This window comes from Seriola aureovittata, chromosome 2 (genome assembly GCF_021018895.1).
Source record: "Seriola aureovittata isolate HTS-2021-v1 ecotype China chromosome 2, ASM2101889v1, whole genome shotgun sequence".
Lineage (NCBI taxonomy): Eukaryota > Metazoa > Chordata > Actinopteri > Carangiformes > Carangidae > Seriola > Seriola aureovittata.
Window position 1 is genome coordinate 17,378,841 of NC_079365.1, and position 19,190 is coordinate 17,398,030.

The 19,190-nt window shown below is 39.2% G+C and overlaps 1 protein-coding gene across 4 annotated transcripts in view; it reads right to left on the reverse strand.

Moving 5' to 3' along the window:
* The window catches only part of kcnb1 (potassium voltage-gated channel, Shab-related subfamily, member 1), a 34,487-nt gene extending 15,356 nt beyond the window's left edge, over nt 1-19,131 (reverse strand). The window contains exons 1-2 of one of the 4 annotated variants that reach the window (XM_056396631.1): nt 18,651-19,131; nt 14,713-15,366 (exon numbers count right to left, since the gene is read on the reverse strand). In XM_056396631.1, the coding sequence (XP_056252606.1) occupies nt 14,713-15,288 (576 nt within the window). In that variant the 5' untranslated portion in view covers nt 15,289-15,366; nt 18,651-19,131. Of the gene's footprint in view, nt 1-14,712; nt 15,367-18,330 lie in introns of all 4 variants that reach the window. The other 3 variants (XM_056396615.1, XM_056396624.1, XM_056396607.1) reach the window with 3 other exon arrangements.
* Between the last annotated feature and the right edge of the window lie 59 nt (nt 19,132-19,190).

Sequence of the window (19,190 nt, forward strand, 5' to 3'; positions counted from 1 at the left end):
AGGTAGGAGTAGTTTTCAAATGATCACCAACATTTATTATGTACATCCCATCTATATGTTAGCAACTTTATTTTATTTATTCCCTACTTTAACTACCTTAAAACACAATATAATTTCAGGTCAAAGAAAATTCAGAAACAAGCCATTTTTGGGAGCCTTCATCAAACTTTTCCTTAACTCATGTAGTGCTTGCATGCACAAAGTGCACCACAACCCCATTCAGCAAACCACTAATGTAGGTAGGAAATCTATGCTGGACCATCCATCTCTTGAATGAATCCCACCTCATCTCCTCTCCCTCTCAATTATTCATGCATTTCAGAGAATCCAGACTCAGCATCTATATTTAAACTCTGGCTGGTCTATGGTGGCTATATAAATAGAAACAGTATAGGGTCTGGTCTGGCACACCAAAGGAGGCTGTTTTCATCAGGAATTTTAACTTGGAGTGCATAGAGTACATTTATAAGAATTGGAGAGAGATAAAAGACACCTTAGTCAGTGTTTCTGGATTGAAGAAATAGCATAGCTTCTACTGGTCATTAAATGCCTGAAAAATCTCATCTTATTCCCATGGTATTCCCCCCACTGCACAAAATAACTCCTATAGCAATGGTGAGCAGTCACATGTTGGAATAAATATAAACAGACACAAAGTTTTTTGTGTATTACACAATTCTCCCAAAACCATTTTTTCAAATGTATTACACCCCTTTCCACTTGCTCTACAAAAATGTGATAAATATCCCAAAAGATATTCTGAGCCAAGATCGAATACACAAACTCAATTATATCATTATGTCATCATTATAAGGATGTAGTAGAGTAGATGATTAAATGCATAAGCCCCGTCCATATTGCTGTGTCGTAGGAATGTGGTAGAACGGGAGATTGGCAGCATGAATGTCCAGCTGACAAATCTGTAGACATGATGTGATGCAATCATGTCATCATGGACCAGAGGATCTCAAAGGAATGTTTCCAACATCTCATGGAATCAATGCCACGAATAATTTAAGCTTTTTCTTTTAGAGCAAAGGGAGGCCCTAACCTATATAAGTTTTTCCAGTGATTGCTCCAGAGTTTAAGTCTCTGCTAGGATATCCTGCCACTCCCACAAATACAAATATTGTAGTTCAGGGTACAGTCGAGTTCAGATGAACAAATAGGTCGGATCAAGCGTTCAGCATTCACAAGCTGAGAGGAGGAATACAATTAATAAGGAAATTAAATTAAGTTATCAAAAAGTATGTACTGTAAGTCTACTGTCTACATAAAAGAGATATAGCATATTATTTGGAATGGTTTCTATTCTGTCTGATAAAAACATTTTAAGTACTTCAAATGATAAATCTAATCTTTATTGTGACAGTGTAAGATAGCAATTATCTTATCTGTGTCAGTAAGAAGAACAGTTTGGTACGTCAAGTCGAGTCAAGTCAACTTTTAAATATATAGCACTAAACCACAAACAAAGTTATTTCAAAGCACTTTTCAATTTACAAAACTTACAAACTTACTGTACATGTGTAGGTTCTGCCATAACTTAGTGTTTGAACATGAATAAATAATAATCACACCTAATCCAACAAGTAATAAACTTTTGACTATTGTCAGTACTAAAACTAGTTCATGGGATACAGTACTGACCCACTTAAAACTGAAGTGCTCAGTGATGGGTTCATTTGCGACCGTAAAGCGCCAGTGGTGCAGTATCTGGTTCGAATCCAGCAGTTTTGCACTAACATAATGAAAAAAGGAAAAAATTCCTTTTTTTTTTTTTTTAAATAACGAAGAAGTAATTTGGTACACACACATGCACACACACGCACATATGTACAGTCAGTCAACAATGATGCAGGAATAGAAGGCAGCTGCAAGTCCCTGCATCACAGAAATGACAGTTGCCATGGCGATAGTGACAGTGAACTTTTAACCATTTTAGTGATAGCAGTGACAGGGAAATAAAGAGAGAAATGGCGAGAGCACAAAAACATTCACAAACAGAAAAACAAAGACTTGGACGACCTATACTGAAAGATGTGAATGTCGCATATTCTATTCACAGAGCAAGAGCAAGACAAAGCAAGGTTAGTCGTAATCCTGAACTCAAACACATGCTTACAGCAGATATTCTACTTACTGACAGCGAAACACTACACCAGTTCATATTTTCACAGTTTGTGAGAGCTCAGATCAGTGGCCATTCAGTGTCAATGCTGTTAATCCCTCTGAGAGTTACATTCAGATTAACATGCAAATCCTTTAAATTCGATAACTGGGCAGCTATAAACAGAAGTTTTGTACTTGAAACAGCCTCTGTTGTTTAGGTCCTAAACAGTTTAATAACCATCCTGACTGTGATGTAATCACCATGGCAAAGAGAATATGTGAAAACATACCATAATGATAACCACAATATACACAACGTAATTCAGTGGCAGACTGAAGGATGCTGCTCATTTCTAGCTCATAACCATAGATTTGGCTGCTTTTTTTTGTTTGTTTGTTTTTATACAGAAAAGTATAGGTGTAGCTAGCTAGTTACTCACGCTAACACTTGCTTCATGTGTTCCACTTGATGGCTACATACATGATATTGTCCTAAAAGACTGTGGCTAAAGCTGCATGTCCCACCCTCACATCACTCATCACCAGTTTATGATTGTTATAGAAAAAAAAAAGAAAAAAGGAAAGATACTGTGGAGCTAGTTAGTCCTAATATAAAAGGGAGGATAAGGAAAAATTTAACACCAGACTTATTTTATCTCTATTTGGCTGCTTAGCTCACATTCTATGATAAGCAAGAGAGATAATTGTTCATATTTTCACACCACATCTAAAGAAGAAAAAAAAATGACTTGTGTGCCAATTCAGGGGCTGCATCCTTCAGAGAGTTGTAATAGACTGAAGGCCCAACTGAAATCAAATCGTCCTGTCGTCTAGCAACCTTGACCACACGTACCTTTTTTTTCACAAAAACTTAGCCTTTGGTTTTTTAACAGTTGTACTGTTAGCTGTTCAACTGACCTGAAACACGATACTTAGTTGTAAAAGTGTAATCCTCTGGTTCTCAGTCTCTTGTTTGCTGCCATATTATCATCATTACTGGTAGACAAAGGAACTTGGGATAAGTTGGAAAAAAGGGCTGCATTTCTCGGGCGCATTTGAAGGGGCCTTCGAAATGGGACAGCTGCTGCTGTGACACAATCAGTCTCCAAATGCAGCCTCTGAAAGAGGTGCCCCCTGAATTGGGACACAGTTAAGGTAATATGAAAAAATGTGTGTATGTGTGTGTGTGTGTGTGTGTGTGTGTGTGTGTGTGTGTGTGTGTAAGAGAGAGAGAGAGTATGTGTGTTTGTCTGCATTTGGGTGTGCTGAAACTTGAAAGTTGTCCCCGAAAGTGCTCATCAAGGTGAAAGGCTTCTTGCTCCAGCAGTCAAGTGCTGTCTACCTACTCTCACAATCAACCGTTGGCTTGATGGATGCTTCTCCTTCACCTTAGTGGATTCTATTTCTGCCTCTGGCCTTCACACTTTCCACAATATCACTCATTCACCTTTCCACAAAACCTGCCCAGTGGATTGAAATCCACCAATGAGGAAAGCTGCAATAGCTACAACAACTGGAGCAGCTTCCAGACCCGTGAGTTCTGATTTATGGACTGTGTTGTTCTGTGCACACACATATATAGGTTGAGTATTAGTTGTCGTGTACAGGGGGTTGCAAATCAAAGTAATGGTGACATGGCCTCTCTGCAGGGCCATGGCCAGATGATGCCTTTGGGCCACTCTTCTGCATTGTGTTTGTAAGAGATGATAAAGAAAGGTAATAAATAAATATTAAAAATATATATCACATATACCTGTTCTAGCCCATGACTTACTGCTTAGCACACACCAAATGTCACAATATACATTAGGCTTCAGCTTTTATGCTCATACTGATTGGCAGCATTAACATTCATGCAGACAATTCGAGTTGTGCTCTTACTCTTAGGTACATGGCAAAGTCTTGATGCATCATACAGTGTATCCAATGCACCCTCTGTGTATCTTAGCTAACAATGCCCTATCCACTGTTTTGCTCTGCTGTAACAGTGATGAAAACACCTGTAGAGTTAAATCATTTGTAGGCTTATCATTGACACCCCCCAGCACCTGTTGCGCTCAGCTTGGTGTAAGCTTAGGGCAAATGGAGGTAAGAGAACATGCTATGTATTCATATCCAAATCCATTCCACATACAGTGAGATGAAATGGTTATCTTCTAATCCATTTAACAGTGTGCAGTGGGAAATGTAAGGAATTTGGGGGTCTGATTTATATTGATCCTTCATGGCAAGAATCTTCACCAACTTAACGATCAATGACTCATACTTACACATTGCATATATTTTTTATAGACTGTGGTGGCAATGAGTGTTAATTAAAACAAAATCAAGGTGAAATGTGATCTAAGATTTTAGTTTATACTTTTAAAAGAAAATTCCATAAGACTTTGGCTTTACATTTCTGTCTGTTCTCCTGCTGTTTTGGATCAAATCCTCACACCTGAACCCTAATTGTTTTCACCCATGATAACACTATGTAAATAAAAGCAGTCTGTCATTCATTAAAATGACATTAAAACATTCTTTTGGCAGTGGGTTCTGACCTAAAAAGGTCATATTCTACATGGAATATCTTGTAGCTTGTAGCATTGCGCCAACTTACTATTTAGATCACGATCATCAATCATTGAGAAGGAGGAAACTTTCCAGAGTTGTGCAATGAACGTAACTCAGTGTTTCAGTTGGGATGTTTTTCTCGGGTTCCCTGCTGACTATCAGAGAGGGGAAGGCTGTTGCTCAGCCGTCAGAACCTTCGGTGTTGCTAAAACGGCGTCATTGTTTTACGGCATACCGCGTCATGTGTTCGCATGTGCTACAGCAGTTGTGACAGTCGCTGATGAGCACTCTCCTCGAGGCTTGGGAAAACTGACACGGAGTTTCAATATTAATCACTCACTCACAGACTTAGACAACAGAGTTGTGAGTCTATGAGTGAGACTGTATTTTACTGGAAGGTATGACCTCTGTGTCACTCCAACTGTAAGACTAAGACTACCATGTCTTCAATAAAATATAAACTAACCACTACACTTCCATGGTGCTCTTTTTTTACATAGAGGAAAGAACACAGGTTGGTCACTGTTGTTTTTTCTTATGATGCATTTTGCAGTGCAGTAAATTGAGCTAAGACATTAAGAGGTATTATATAAACCTGCTTGTCCATGTTCAGATTGCGTTAGTAGTCCTTTCTTTTTCAAAATGCTGAATATTTTACAATTATTTTAACTATACATGTGTTTTCTCTACAGGGCATCTGTGTCCCAGAATGGCTTTGCTACAAAACATGTGTCTTTAGCGATACCTCATAATGAAAATTAATTTTTGTGTTTTCAATGCTGCACTTTTGTTTTTTGACTCTCAAAAAGCATAAACAAAATACTAACCAGATGCTTTTGTTCTTTTAGCTTCTGGGAATGTGGATGATTGTCCCACATATGAGCCTCGTTCTTTAGAATTTAATCTGGTCTGAAGGCAACCACAAAAAATCTAATGACTAGTACTCCGCCATGGGTTTTTCCCCAAAGTTTTCAGGTTATTCAGGTTCAACTGTTTCTAACTTGTTAGGAGTTGTACAAGTTAGTCAAGTGATCATAGCAGTCATGCCTATCAACATTTAAACCCTGTATATCTCTGTAAACATTGTTCAATTTAGTGCATTTTCCAGTTTCTCAAACTGTAATAAACTTACATTTCATCATTCTGGTACTTTAGGACATTTTAGTACCTTGAATGTGCTTACAACCAAAGTAATATCACATTAGTATTCTGGACAGTTGAGTGTTTCATTAGTATTAATAAAAAAATCTCATGTATGAAATTTGGAAATAGTGAAAATATTATTTTAAACCATTGTTACAGGCTTTATAGACGCAATGCAATGACACATATTGATTCCCACACCTATTAGAAATGGAAATTTTCAGCAAGACTACAATATCATGCACTAACAACCTAGAATTTGAAGTTCCTCCCAAAGGCTATAATAAGAGCGAATATTCAACTATCATCATCTGCTAGTTTCTATTTTTCCCTTTGTCATAAACCTGCTTCTTTATTTTCTGTTTCTCTGGCTCAGCCTCCATGTCTCACAGTAATTTTCTCTTTCATGTTTACATTCTCCAACTCTCCAGATCTCTTGATCTATCTCTGTGTTTTTTTCTTTTTATCCTCCTTACAGTCTTTGCTCGTCAGGCTTCCCTCCTCTTGGGGACAGTGATGTCTTTCACTCAGTGCTCACATAACAGCTCAACTCTAAATTGAATGAACAAAGGAGCTGTCTAGCTTTGCAGAGGCAATGCACGATTCTTGACCACCTCCTGTGTCCCAGCATCCACTTCACAAGCTGTTTTCTATGGAATGACAATGTGTGTTCTGTTCATCAGTGACAAAATCAGTTTGAAGATTTGAGATTTAGTTTTCAGCAGATCTGTGCGATCACTTCACTGCATGAATTTCAGGACGGTTGCTCCGGTGACCACAGTTAGGTAATTTGTAGCACACTTAAGAATTTTAGTCACCACACAGTGGGAACATGTCCACTGAAATAAATTCAATAGTAAATAGAACGAAACTTACCAAACCTGTTCTGCTGCAGTGAAGCACGCCATGTACTGTATGTGCACCACTGCAAGCCTGAAAAGCTGAGACGTCACTGCAAATCCTGAACTATCCACTACAAAATGCATGATATGACTTGTAAAATGCTCAGAAACACAACCCAGCCACTAGAGAATCAGACTTCTCCACATTAATGATGAACGGGCCCTAGCACAATGTTAAAACAGCTGCTGAATAGTCCTGAACTCTTTTCAAAAACCTCTGTCCAACCGATTATATAAATAAATATCAATAAAAGCAAAAAGTGAAAACATAGTGACTAATTATCATAATCTTGATCATTTTCACTGTGGCTTGGTCTTTCTTGGTCATCTGTTCCCGATTTTGTTTCTTTGTTTATGTGTGACTGAATCAGCAATTCATTTGCTGTGAACATTTATTATCCCCAGAAGAAGAAGCAGGGATTTTGGAGATCCCCATGACCTTTCCTCTATTGCCACGATCAGCCCAAATATTCAACTATTGCAATGTGTGTGCCTCCTGACCAAAGCTAAATGTTTGTGATAAACATTCATGCACCCAACAGAAAAAAAAATCCAATAATATTGAGAAACCCCTCACCTTTCCCACAGTGTTTCCATCAGGCCAAATTTCTGCTAATATTGTATAATCTACCCATCAGACTGTTGACTGTGACAGTAACAGCTAAATCGAGGATTATCAGGCCTTAGTGGACATCTGCATGCTTCCGAGTGTTTCTTGTTTAATAAGACTGCATTTGTCCTTAGAGCTACAAAGAAGATAAAAAATGTGAAGTCACCATTTCATCTGTGATTCTTTCTATCATACCAAAACCAGGCTCTGAGGACAAAACAATTAACCAGTGAGCACCACTGGCACTTTCAACAAGGTCTGGGTTAATGCAAGTGTATCACCATAAAACTATACAGTACAGACAGCTTTAAAGCTGCAATAATCAACACATGTATCACATGGTTATATGCAATGCAAAAGGGATCACTTGCAGAATGAATTAATGCTCAACAATGTAGTTCCCCTCGACTCTAAGGAGCACTTTAACATTTAAACAAACTCATTATTTTGGTTTTATGTCCCACAACTTAGTTTATTTGGTTTACTCCCACCACTCTCATCAGCTGTTTATGTGGAAATGTTCTGTAGATGACCTTTCCTGCAGCAGACAATGGACAGACAAAGTTAAGGGCTAGCTGGGAATAACAGTGGAGTATTCAGCAGCTTAAGATCCAGCTATTCTCTTCAGGGGTTGGTGGAGACCAAAATAGAGCTAAAGGGGGAGTGACTATTGGACTTCAATTTGTTAGATCGCCTGAGGTATGACTCCAACTGAATGCTAATATTGCTCTGCTGAAAGAATAAACACTGCAACTGTTAGCTAACATGTTCACCATATTAGCTTTATAAGGTGATAACATGTTTGATCTTATGTTTACATTACTGTTTCATTGTTCCCAAGTGGCTGATAAAAATTAATTAATGCAGGTTTAAGTGTTGGATGAAGATCTAACAGAATCTAACAAATATGTTTGTGTCAGTTTAACCAAAGTAACTTGGCTGCCGGTCTGAGTCATTATTTTTAACTTCTTCTCCCACAAAGTCGATTCAGTCTTCACCATATGCGAGGGGAGACATCCTCTGGAGGCCTAATCTGATTTTTTTTTTTTTGGTACTCCAAACTGTTTGGCTGTGATATGCAAATGAATTTGGCAATGAGGACACAGGATAAGGAAGGGAGCCATCTCTCTGCATTATAAGATCATGATCATAATTGCTCAGCAGTTACACAAATCCTCAGTGTGCCACCATCCATCTGGTCAAAAGTTAGCTCCCCTTCTGGCTCAAAACTTTATTGGACACATAGTTAAGTCCAAAGTCCAAAAATGTGGTCTTGTAAATTTTGTCAAAAACTGTTTGCCCTCCAGCCTTTTTTCAGGTTTTCAGGCTCTCTGAATTAATTTACTGTCACTGTTCTCCATTAATACATTTTGACACAAATAGCAGTAGGCCTAATGTACAGTATGTTACACCTTTAATTACATTTATCTAAAGAACATTTTACTCTGAATGTCAGCCTTAATCCCCTGAGGCTTTCAGTCTGTCTGATTAGGCCATCTGATTGTGTGTGAGTGTGTATGTGTGTGTGTGTGTGTGTGTAAGAGGGTTGTTATGAAAAGAGGAAGTAGGGACAGTGACCTATATTTAAACATTTAAATTTGTCATAAGAATCCATTGCAAACTCACAGGATTAGAAACCGAATACTATGCAAATATAGGTGTGTGTATGTGTGGGTGCGTGTGTTTGCTTATGATCACTTGACAGTGAAAAATGGTCATAGGTTAGAGCTGTTAGTCAATTCTCTTAGCAGTTCCTTGCCCATTAATCTATTCATTAAGTACACTATGGCTAAAACAAAAATTTGGACTAAATAATGTTTGAGATGTTGAGTTCAACTTTAACCTTCAGAGGTTACACTCGAGTTTTTATAGCTGCATTTGAATCTGACTTCAGGGCAAGTTAGAAGAGACACAACCACTCAGAGGCACTGCTGTTGACGAGCAGACAGTGTGACAGGCAGCGAGAGCAACCGGCATGAAAGCAATCGCAGAGGCACTCAGTCGGTGAGTGCACGTGATCCTAGCTCATATCTCTGCACCACACAAACGCAGACAACATGAACAAACAACCTGAGAAGCCCTGATATTTTATTTCCCCTTAATCCTCTAGCACAAATTTCAGCTTTCAGTATCGCATGGTCACTCTGCAGCTTCCTGCAAGAGAGTTACAGGTGATACTTAATACTCACTGTGTTACCGCTCTCTTTCTCTGTGCTCTTTGTAACACATAGGTCTGAAAGACTGACACACGTATACAAAAAGGTAAATCCTGTAGATGTAGACAGGCTCATACAACATATGACCAAGTAGCAGCAACCTCAGCAATGTTACCCAAGCACCATCTCCACCAACTTAAATGTTGGATGATAACAACAACTTTGACATAGGTGTTAAATTATTAATCAGTGTGCTCTGCAACGGTTCTGAGGACTTTGTTTAGCGATTAGAATTTATTCTCTGTATATGAATGTGCAGTGTTTGTCTTTTTGTCTTACATGATCATGGCTACGTTCATACAGATTTCATACAAGATAATGCTTTGTGTGGTAGATTGTGTATGATTTGTCACATATGTTTTATATACAGTATGCTATTTAGGGGTATTGTATTATTTTAATACTTAAGGAAGATTTGTTTTTGACTGATATCGTTCTGTAACAGATATTGTTCTTGAGGACTTGTTGAAAATTCATTGTCTTCTCAGTATTGTTTTGACAAGCGGCAAAGCTTGCTGTTGAAATGATCCGTCATCATTAAGTTTTAAAAAGTTTCGGGACATCTAATATTCAGTGTCAACAAGGATGGTGTGAAGAATTAGTTACACTGCTAGGACTGTTGTATAGTGTGTAAAATATAGTACATAGCTGTGTGTCGCCACATAACAACGGAACACCATGGCTTTGGAAAGCTGCAGACATTAGTGCCCTTTAATACGGGACACGTCACTAGTCTGTCAGGAGATATTCAGTCTAGAAAAGCAGACTCGGAATAATCGAGCCCCAACTCAGACACAGCATTCTAGTCTTGTTCTCATATTACTTCCTATACATCAGCATCCATTTGACTGGCTGTGACTCTCCACCTGTCAGAAATAGTGATGGATTCTAGTCTGGTAGCTTCACGTGTTGGATTCTGCTGCAGACTGATTTATGAGTAGGACTATAGCCAAACCACGTTTATATGTCATGTTAAGTGTGACATGAGAGGAGCATAATTGGAATTTGTTGCCTGCCATGTGAAGCACAATACCCAATGACAGAGAATGAAGTGGTCATAATCCCTTTCAGATGCATGGAGGACAAGAATGACAGCAACATTCATGTTTGGCTCTGGTTTCCAAGCCAAACCAATGTTGATACTCGATTCCATTTGTCCACTAACCATCGAGCACAATCTTAAAAATGTTAATGAAAAACTATCTCAAATGTGAATATTTACAGTCATGTTAGGTGTATTTGAGTCCTTTAGTGATGGATGTCAGGGCAGCGGCAAATATTTTGACCAATGCCCCTGAAATTGAGTAAAACTTTTTTTTTTTTAAATCTCCAAATAAATTGTAATCAAAATTGTAAATCTTATGTTGTAGCCTAATAATTACTCTGGAGTTAAGTTACTATTTTTTTTTAATTAATGCTTTGTCTGTATGTAAGAGTGTAAATGATTATTTGCTTGTTGGGTTAAATTCTCAGCCTCTTAATTCTACTTCTAATAGTAGGTATTATTAATGACAGAAACCAGCCAAATCTAATATGATGCTACATAAATGCTCCTGCAGGTGGAAAGCCTTTTATTGGCAGTAATCTGACGGTTAGGCACTGCTTTGCCAACGGTCAGACACAATCCTATTTTATGGTGACTCAAATCTGATTTGAGACAGAGAAAGACAGACAATGCCATGGCTTACAAAGAACATAAACAGAGAGAGGGAAGCTTCAAATTGGGCCCAAAGTCTCCTGGAGAATAATTAATGTGACATTTCCCTGACATTTAGTCGGAGGTATAGCGGAGGAGCCTGGAGTAGGGGAGGAAGGAAGCAGAGATATGAGCCAGTGAGGGGATAGAGAGACAGGAAGGACGACAGGGCAGAAAGAACACAGGCAGCAACAATGAATGAAAATCCCTGAAAATCTTGACAAATATTGCAGCTATTAATCACTTTCTTGTGTTACTCTGTACAGCCATTAAAATACAGGAGCTAAGCAGAAATGCATGCACACAACCCCCCACCCCCCCCCCCACCCCCACAGACACACACCCACCCACACACACACACACATAGAGAGAGAGAGAGAGAGAGAGACAAACAAACCTACTAATGTTCAGGTTCAGTACCCTCTCCTTTTCAATGATGATAAAATTGTACTGTTGTTGCTCGGTAACCATTTGTTTAGCGCTTGTCTCTACCTTTCACCATCTGTTTATGGGCTGTTACACATACATTTCCATCTCTGACCCAGGATAGGACAGCACAGGTGATTAGCTAACACTAGGACAGTCTGTGGTCTGTGGACCACTCCACAAGACCACAGTTTGTTCCAGCCTATTAAAAAATGACTAAGACAATACCCCACCCCCCTGCCCCCCACTATCAATGCTTTTAGTAGTTTGGTCTGTGGTTTCACATTGCCCTTTCAAGCTAATTAGGAACTGATAAACTTTGCTGCTTACTGTGTCGAGGTTGCTCTTTTCTTCCGGCACGCTGTCTTTTGCTATGGACTTATACTGATGCCAAAGGACGATATGATGAACGCTGTTTTTGATGGTAATCATTGTGCACACTCATCAGTGAGTGGCTATTGAGAGCTATAGATTTGCAGGAAACAACATGTACAAGCACTTTGCTGTGTCATTATTCAAAGTGAGAAGTACCCATCTTGGTTAAGCACTTCAAAACTGTTCTCCAGTGATATTTTGATAAATTGCAGATATCAGGGTGTGATAATGGACACAACAACGTATGGTCGACTCAGAGTGGTCATCTCCTTTTTGTAGGCTACAGCACTTTCTTAGCTCTAACACAATAAACATTGATTCTATGTCCCTTTGATTCCTATGAAGAAGAAATTTCCCTGACAGACTCACAGCACTCAGTCTGTTTGTGGAGCTGCGCTGACAGTTCTCACAAATCTTCATCGTAACAGCATCAGCCAGTACAAACTGCTAATAGTTTAATTTCCATTTCCCATTCCTGATTGCTGCAAGCCAAAAAGAAAAAAAGAGGCATGGTGCTGCTTTTAAAACAGCGTTGGAAAAAGACAGCTTCCCCTTTGATCCCTCTGATTCAACCAACACTAGTGTGATCAAAGGCTGCTCATGTTTAACACTACTGTGGTCTCCCAGGTTGCAGTTGCAGGTGTGGCTCTCTGAAAGGCCTGCTGAGGGCCAACGCTGTCTTTGTGCACCGACTAAAGGTGAGCACAGCTAATAGAAGTCAGCAAATGTGGCCTTCAGATAAGGAAATAATGTGCAGCAGAGTGAGGACCTTAATATCTAATTATGACCAGGGGCATTCTGTGCTTGGCTGTTACAAACAAAACGCTCATTCAGCCAAATAGTGCAAAATGTTAGCACACAACCGCATCGGTTTTGAATCCTAGCAGCTGCTCTCATCTTTCTTTTTTACTAAATTCTTCTCTAATAATTTGCTTGAGCAGTATGGCCTGACTGCTTTCTTACTAATAACTGTCTTACTCATTAGCTAGACACCACATGTAACTGTGTTTCTATATTTATCTCCTATTCTACTTGTTCATTTAAATATGTACAGTCATGACATGTCCCAGCCAGCTTCTATTGATCAAACCCCCCCCCCCAAGCACTGATTTATCCAAATGATTCAAACAATCCTAAATCATTTCTGACTTTTTCTCTATCTGCACAAAAATGTTATTCAATATCTCAGCCTTCCGCAGCATATCTCAAATTCAATTGGCTCAGGCTTAAGCAGGGTGGGGTTGACACAAAGAAACAACTGACAGAATTCAAGTAATATTTCAGAGAAATTACTTCAAGAGTCAAATATGTATTTCATGTTGTAAGCGAGGGCAGGCAAGAGATATTGCAGTGATTTAATGGTGCATGTGGAGTCTGACAAAGTGTAAGCATGCACGTGTTCGTGTACATTTGAACACCCAAATGTTTGAAGCTACACATATTTTCAAAAGGAAGCTGATGATATAGCATTGAACTTTTGCAACAAGTCTGATAATAAGACCATAACAGAGGATACAGATTATAAACCTCGACTCATGTTATGGTTAATTGAGACGTATGCACAGAGCTGTCTGGTAAGACTTTTTCTCTGGTTCTTGAGTAACATTAATAGCAGATAATAGCCCACACATCCCAGACTGATAAATCACATCCGCTGGATTTTTCAATCATTTCCAGCTTTTACTTTGTGTTCCATCCCTGGAACATTCAAAACATAAGTACACAGCAAAAGAAAAACACACATCTGTGTCCTGATTTACCCATTTTGTGCAAACGTAAATGTCCATTAAAAAGTCTGACTAGTTTTCACTGGTGCAAAACTTGTTTTTCTCTTTTGTTTTCTGGTGAAAGAAATGGTAATTATATTCATTAGCCTATGTTACTCACACAGAACACTTTTAGACAGGCATCTTTATGTTAGCCATATCAATAAAGATAGTAAGATAATAGTCTGATAACTACATGGGACATCTTCACATTATATTATTTCAAGAGACTACAACAGATCTTTGAGCTAAATGCTAATATCAGCATGCTAACATGCTCACAATGAAAGTGCTAACATGCTGATGTGAGTAAGTATAATGTTTACCATACTCACCATCTTAGTTTAGCATATTAGCATCATAACGTGTGTGGTACTTAGCACTAAATACAAAGTACAGCTGAGGCTGATGGGAAGTCATTAAGGTTTGCAGGTATTTGGTCATAAACTTGTGTATTGGACAAATTTAGATTTTGACCTGAGGGTGGCGCTAGAGGAAAAGGTAAGGTATCAATGTGATCACAATTTGTCCTAAAGGGCTATAAAGGTTTATACCAATTTTCATGCCAATCCATTTAATAGGTTTCAAGATATTTCACTCAAAACCATAGATGTCAGCATCAAGGTGGTGCTAAATGAAACGTCAGGGGATCACCAATGTCATTTGGTTTGGCACAATGAAAATTTCATGGCAATCCATCCAATATTTGTTGAGTTATTTATGTCTTGGCCAAAATGTTGGACCAACTGAATGACAGACCAAGAGACCTACATTGCCATTAATAGCAGCATGCTGCTTATGTGTTTACATGTTTCTGTGTGTGCGTCTTTGTGCCACTGTGTGCAGGCACTAGTTGCTCCAACCAGTCACACACTCATCTCTATCATACCTAACCTCCAGTGACAATTACCTTTGCTGCAACAGACGAGCTGGGCTTTTCCAAGAGGTCCCAAAGTTTCTTCCGTTTTTCAGCACAGCAAGTGTTGTCAAATTCTTCTCCCTCTCTGTCTTTTAAATTGTCTGCCTCTCTTTTGAGCTCCTCATTCATTTGCTCCTTTTTCTGGTGGTACCTCGCCTGGCAACACGACTCTAGGTAGATCTCGTCAATGCCCCAATAGTCGAGTTCTTGACTGAACGACAGGGCGCACATTTCTTCCATCATGTGCAGCTTGCCCGTGCGGTAGAAGTTCAGAATTGACGTGAATGCCCCCGGATGTCGGTCAAAAAAGTACTCGTTCTCCTCAAGGTTGTAGTCATCGCACACTTCCATCAGAGTTTCGTGGGTGTTGCAGTCTCTTAACTTTCCCAAACGTGTTCGTGGTAGCCTATCTAACGTTCGCCACAAGACTTCATGTGGGAGACCCCCAACATTCAGCCTGACTCTGCGGAAACATGACTTGCTGCGAATGATGTCCACTGGTTCAGGTGGCAGTGATGACGTTGAGCGCGAGCCAGCTTTATTTAACTCTGCCAAGGATTTCTCCATGATGAATTATGTTGTGGGAGCAGGCAAACATCCAGGGCTATGGACTACAGTTGGTCCTGTTTTCTTTCATTACTGTATCTAAAGGAATCAAAGAAACAACAACAACAAAAAAACACGATATAATTAGTTTTCCAGGAATGGGCCAAAATCTCAGGGTCCATACAGCTATCATCAGATTCTGAACTAATATGGTGATAATACTGTAGCTCATGGCCTGGGCCCCATGGCAGGGGTTCCCAACCTGGGGGTCAGGATCCCATAAGGGCCATAAGATACATCTGATGAGTCACAAGATGATATAAAAAAAAAAACATTTTGATTTTTCTTTCCTCTTAAAACCTCTAAAAATAATCCAAATGAACAAATCCAAGAAGCCAAAATGTTGTGTGGACACTCACTGCTACTTGCCAAAAAGGTTGATATCCAGTGGTATTTCCCAGTCCTGGTCCTACCTTGTTTCTAATGCCATTCCCTGACTAGATGATAGATTTAAAGACCAGCAAGTAAGTGCAGGATCTTGATGACCAGAGTTTAAAATCAATGGTTTAAATGGCGCCATAGTAGCAAAATGATGGAATGATCTTTACAGTATATTATGAACAGGATATTTCAAATCAATTACTGTTATTGCAGCATCTGTCATTTTGAATTCTTTTTTGAAAATCTCTCCTGTATTAACAATAAACATACCCTCAATTTGAGATTCTTCAGATGATTCTAACCTATTAAGGGTTAATGAGAAAAAAGTGGATTGATGTAATGTTGTTTTGTCATCAGCAAAACAAACCACAGAAAGATATCTAACTGAATGTAATTTCCCACCAAGCTTTATAACCTTAGACTGAAAACCAGCAAGGGACTGCCGAAATTAATCATTGCTTAAAGTGTTCCATGGAAGATGAATAAAGGGCAGATAAACTGTATTATTTTTATCATTATTATTATTATAGGATATTACACTATTACTGTTATCACATCTTTTATTGTATTATCCTGTGTTGTTTCATTCTTCTCTGAATCAACAATAAACCTACATTCAGACTGGGGCTCTTGAAATGAGTCACACATGTTAGGAATTAACAAGGGGGAAAAAATGGAAGCCTGACTTAATATTGTTCGGTCTTCAGCTGAATCAGGAACTGAGAGAAATAATTTCCCACGACTTTTCCCAAAACTACTTTAAAACCTATTCAGATTGAAACTGCAGGTCCTAAAGACCAGAGTTGAAAATAACTGGTTTAAAGGGCTGAAAGGTAGTGAAACTTTTTTAATTATGTGCCGAACTAACAATAAACATCCTCTCAGATGGAGGTTCTTGAGATGACTCACATCTGATAGTGGGCTGCAGAATCAGAATCATATAGGCTGTTTCTATTTATGGGGTTAACAAGAAAACTATTTGGAAACAGTGACTAATACTATAGATTTTTGCCCCCCCCCCCCCCCCCCCCCCCAAAAAAAAAAAAACTCACTAGAAAAAGCTTCCTAAATGTGAATATTTGGTTGTCTTCTATGACCATAAACTCAACATTTTTGGGTTTTTGACTGTTGCTCAGACAACAAAAGCAATAAGAATATGTTAACTTGGGCTTCAGGGAATAATGATGACTATGTTTCACTATTTTCTGACATTTTATACACTGAACAACAAACTCATTAAGACCTGTTGATAATGAAAATAGTCTTTGGGTGCAGCCTCAGTTCTCTCAGGATGGAATAATACTATTTTACCTTGGTTATTACTTGACACAGAGAGATTTAAGCTTTTGGTAAACAACAACTTTGCAAAAAATGAGCAACAAATATAAACAAAAAAACCTTAGGCCATAAAACAAGATTTTGACAGAGTCCCTCTACAAAACCAGGGCCACGAGATGGAGGACCTGTTGTAGTTTATATTGTACTTTTGTGATGCAAATTTCTAACAAATTTGCAATTAAATGAATTATGTAGACATAAATGTTATTGAGTAAATATTGGGCTGTTGCAGCCCATATAGGGACCTGGGGTCCCTGTGCAGTTGACTGCTTTGCCTGGTTTCTAATCCAGCCTTGGTTGCTGATGATGTTGTTATTAATAATAAAATATTAGTCTTAAAGAAACAAACTAACAAACTGTAAAAAGTGCTCTGATCTCCTGATGTAATGATGTTTGATTAATTGTGTGTATGTAGTAGTCTCCCCAGCCTTTTGGTTGATCTTTGCTCATTTGACAGCCATGCAGTGCTGTGGGTGGGGATGCAGGACACCACAGTGATGACTGTGGTACAAAGTGAAGCGCTGTCCAGTCTAATGGTGCTGAAACACCAGGAAGCGCTGTTCACTCCCTGAATCATGGCGAGCTCCCTTGGGGAGGCTGCGAGGAGGAAAATATATATCTTATAGCCTACGTCCTCCCCTGACAACGGGAACAAACATTTTTATGAACGATTTACGACCGCAGACGTAGCTGCACGTTTCACAGGCTTTTTTTTAAATTTTGTTTATGTGATGAGAGCGTGGAAGCCCAGGCAGCAACACCTCAGGCCTGCAGATGTGATCATTGATCACTGTCACACAAAGTTTCCAATACTTCACAAACACAATAAGGCTGGAGCATTTTGTCAACATACATTACAAAACACATAGAAAATAGAAACATTAACAGAGAACGTATAGGACATGAGGATGCTATTATCTCGGATTCTGGACATGCAGAAACAGGCGGTAAAAAGAAATGTCAATTTCATCAAATCATTTTGCATTAAACTAAGCACAAAAACAAACACAATTTGCTCCTGTGCAGCCTACACACTGCAGCCTACTCTTCTGCGCAGCTCAACTGAGGATCGTAATAAGCTCAGCGAGATGTTTGATCATGTAAAACTGCAATATTGTGACTGCAAATCCTCCATCGTTAACCATTCCTCCTGCTACTCAAACGGCTCCATATTGGTGCAGTTTTAACGCAGAGTAGTCCTACGTGCCATTGATCATCTATTACAATTCACAGGCTACATATGATTCAAAGTCCAGAGATGCAAACAAGCTTTAAAAAAAATACCGTAGTGAGTTGTTGTCATCCTGCACTGAATCAAACCGGCACATACCGCTCTATGGACAATCAATCCGCTGGCACAAACGGAGATGAAGCAGTAGCATTTACCAAAAAAAGAAAAAAAGAAAAAAAGGAGGCGCCGTTATTGGTTTACAATTGCCAGGGTCTTAAGCCAATCCATTTCCCCCTCCTCTGCCTCCGACATGGCAGAGGGATCCCCAGCTCGATCTACTGCCTACCCGCCGGTTTCCTGCTCCGCATATTGCCCCGTTGTTTCGCCCGAAGATCAACAAGTATGCCGGGCGCCCGTCACGGACAAGTACTACCTGTGTTCCCAGTCAGCTGTGTGAGGAGGCGCCGCATCTCTCTGAAGGTGGATCCATGGCAGCTCAGCGCCCTCTCTTCCACATCTGATTAACTCTTTCAGCACCGCGCCTCGACGCCTGGCTGGATCATTTTAAGGACTTTGTGTGTGGTGTTGCGTTTAGGCCGGGGTGCAGTGTTAGATAAAAGCGTGATGTAATGTTAGTGCACATGAAAATAGCTGTATGTGTGATCTCTGAAGGCGCAGAGCCAACAACGTCAGTGAAAATCAATGACAGTAGCCTTCCTATGGTAGACTTAATTTGACGAGGGTGGGTTTACCATCTGTACATCATAAGTACTGGTGGAGGAAATGTTGAAGGATCTTAAGTAAAAGTAGGCTACCAATACATGAATGTATTAAATCTTCTCTTTTTTGTGAAATAATTTAAGCTCTTTGGGCTTGAACAGTTATTTAAATGAAACCATCTTGGAAGTTTTAGGGAGAAATCAGTCTTGGTGGAACAGCTAACAACTCACAAACATCTAAAGCTGTACAAGGG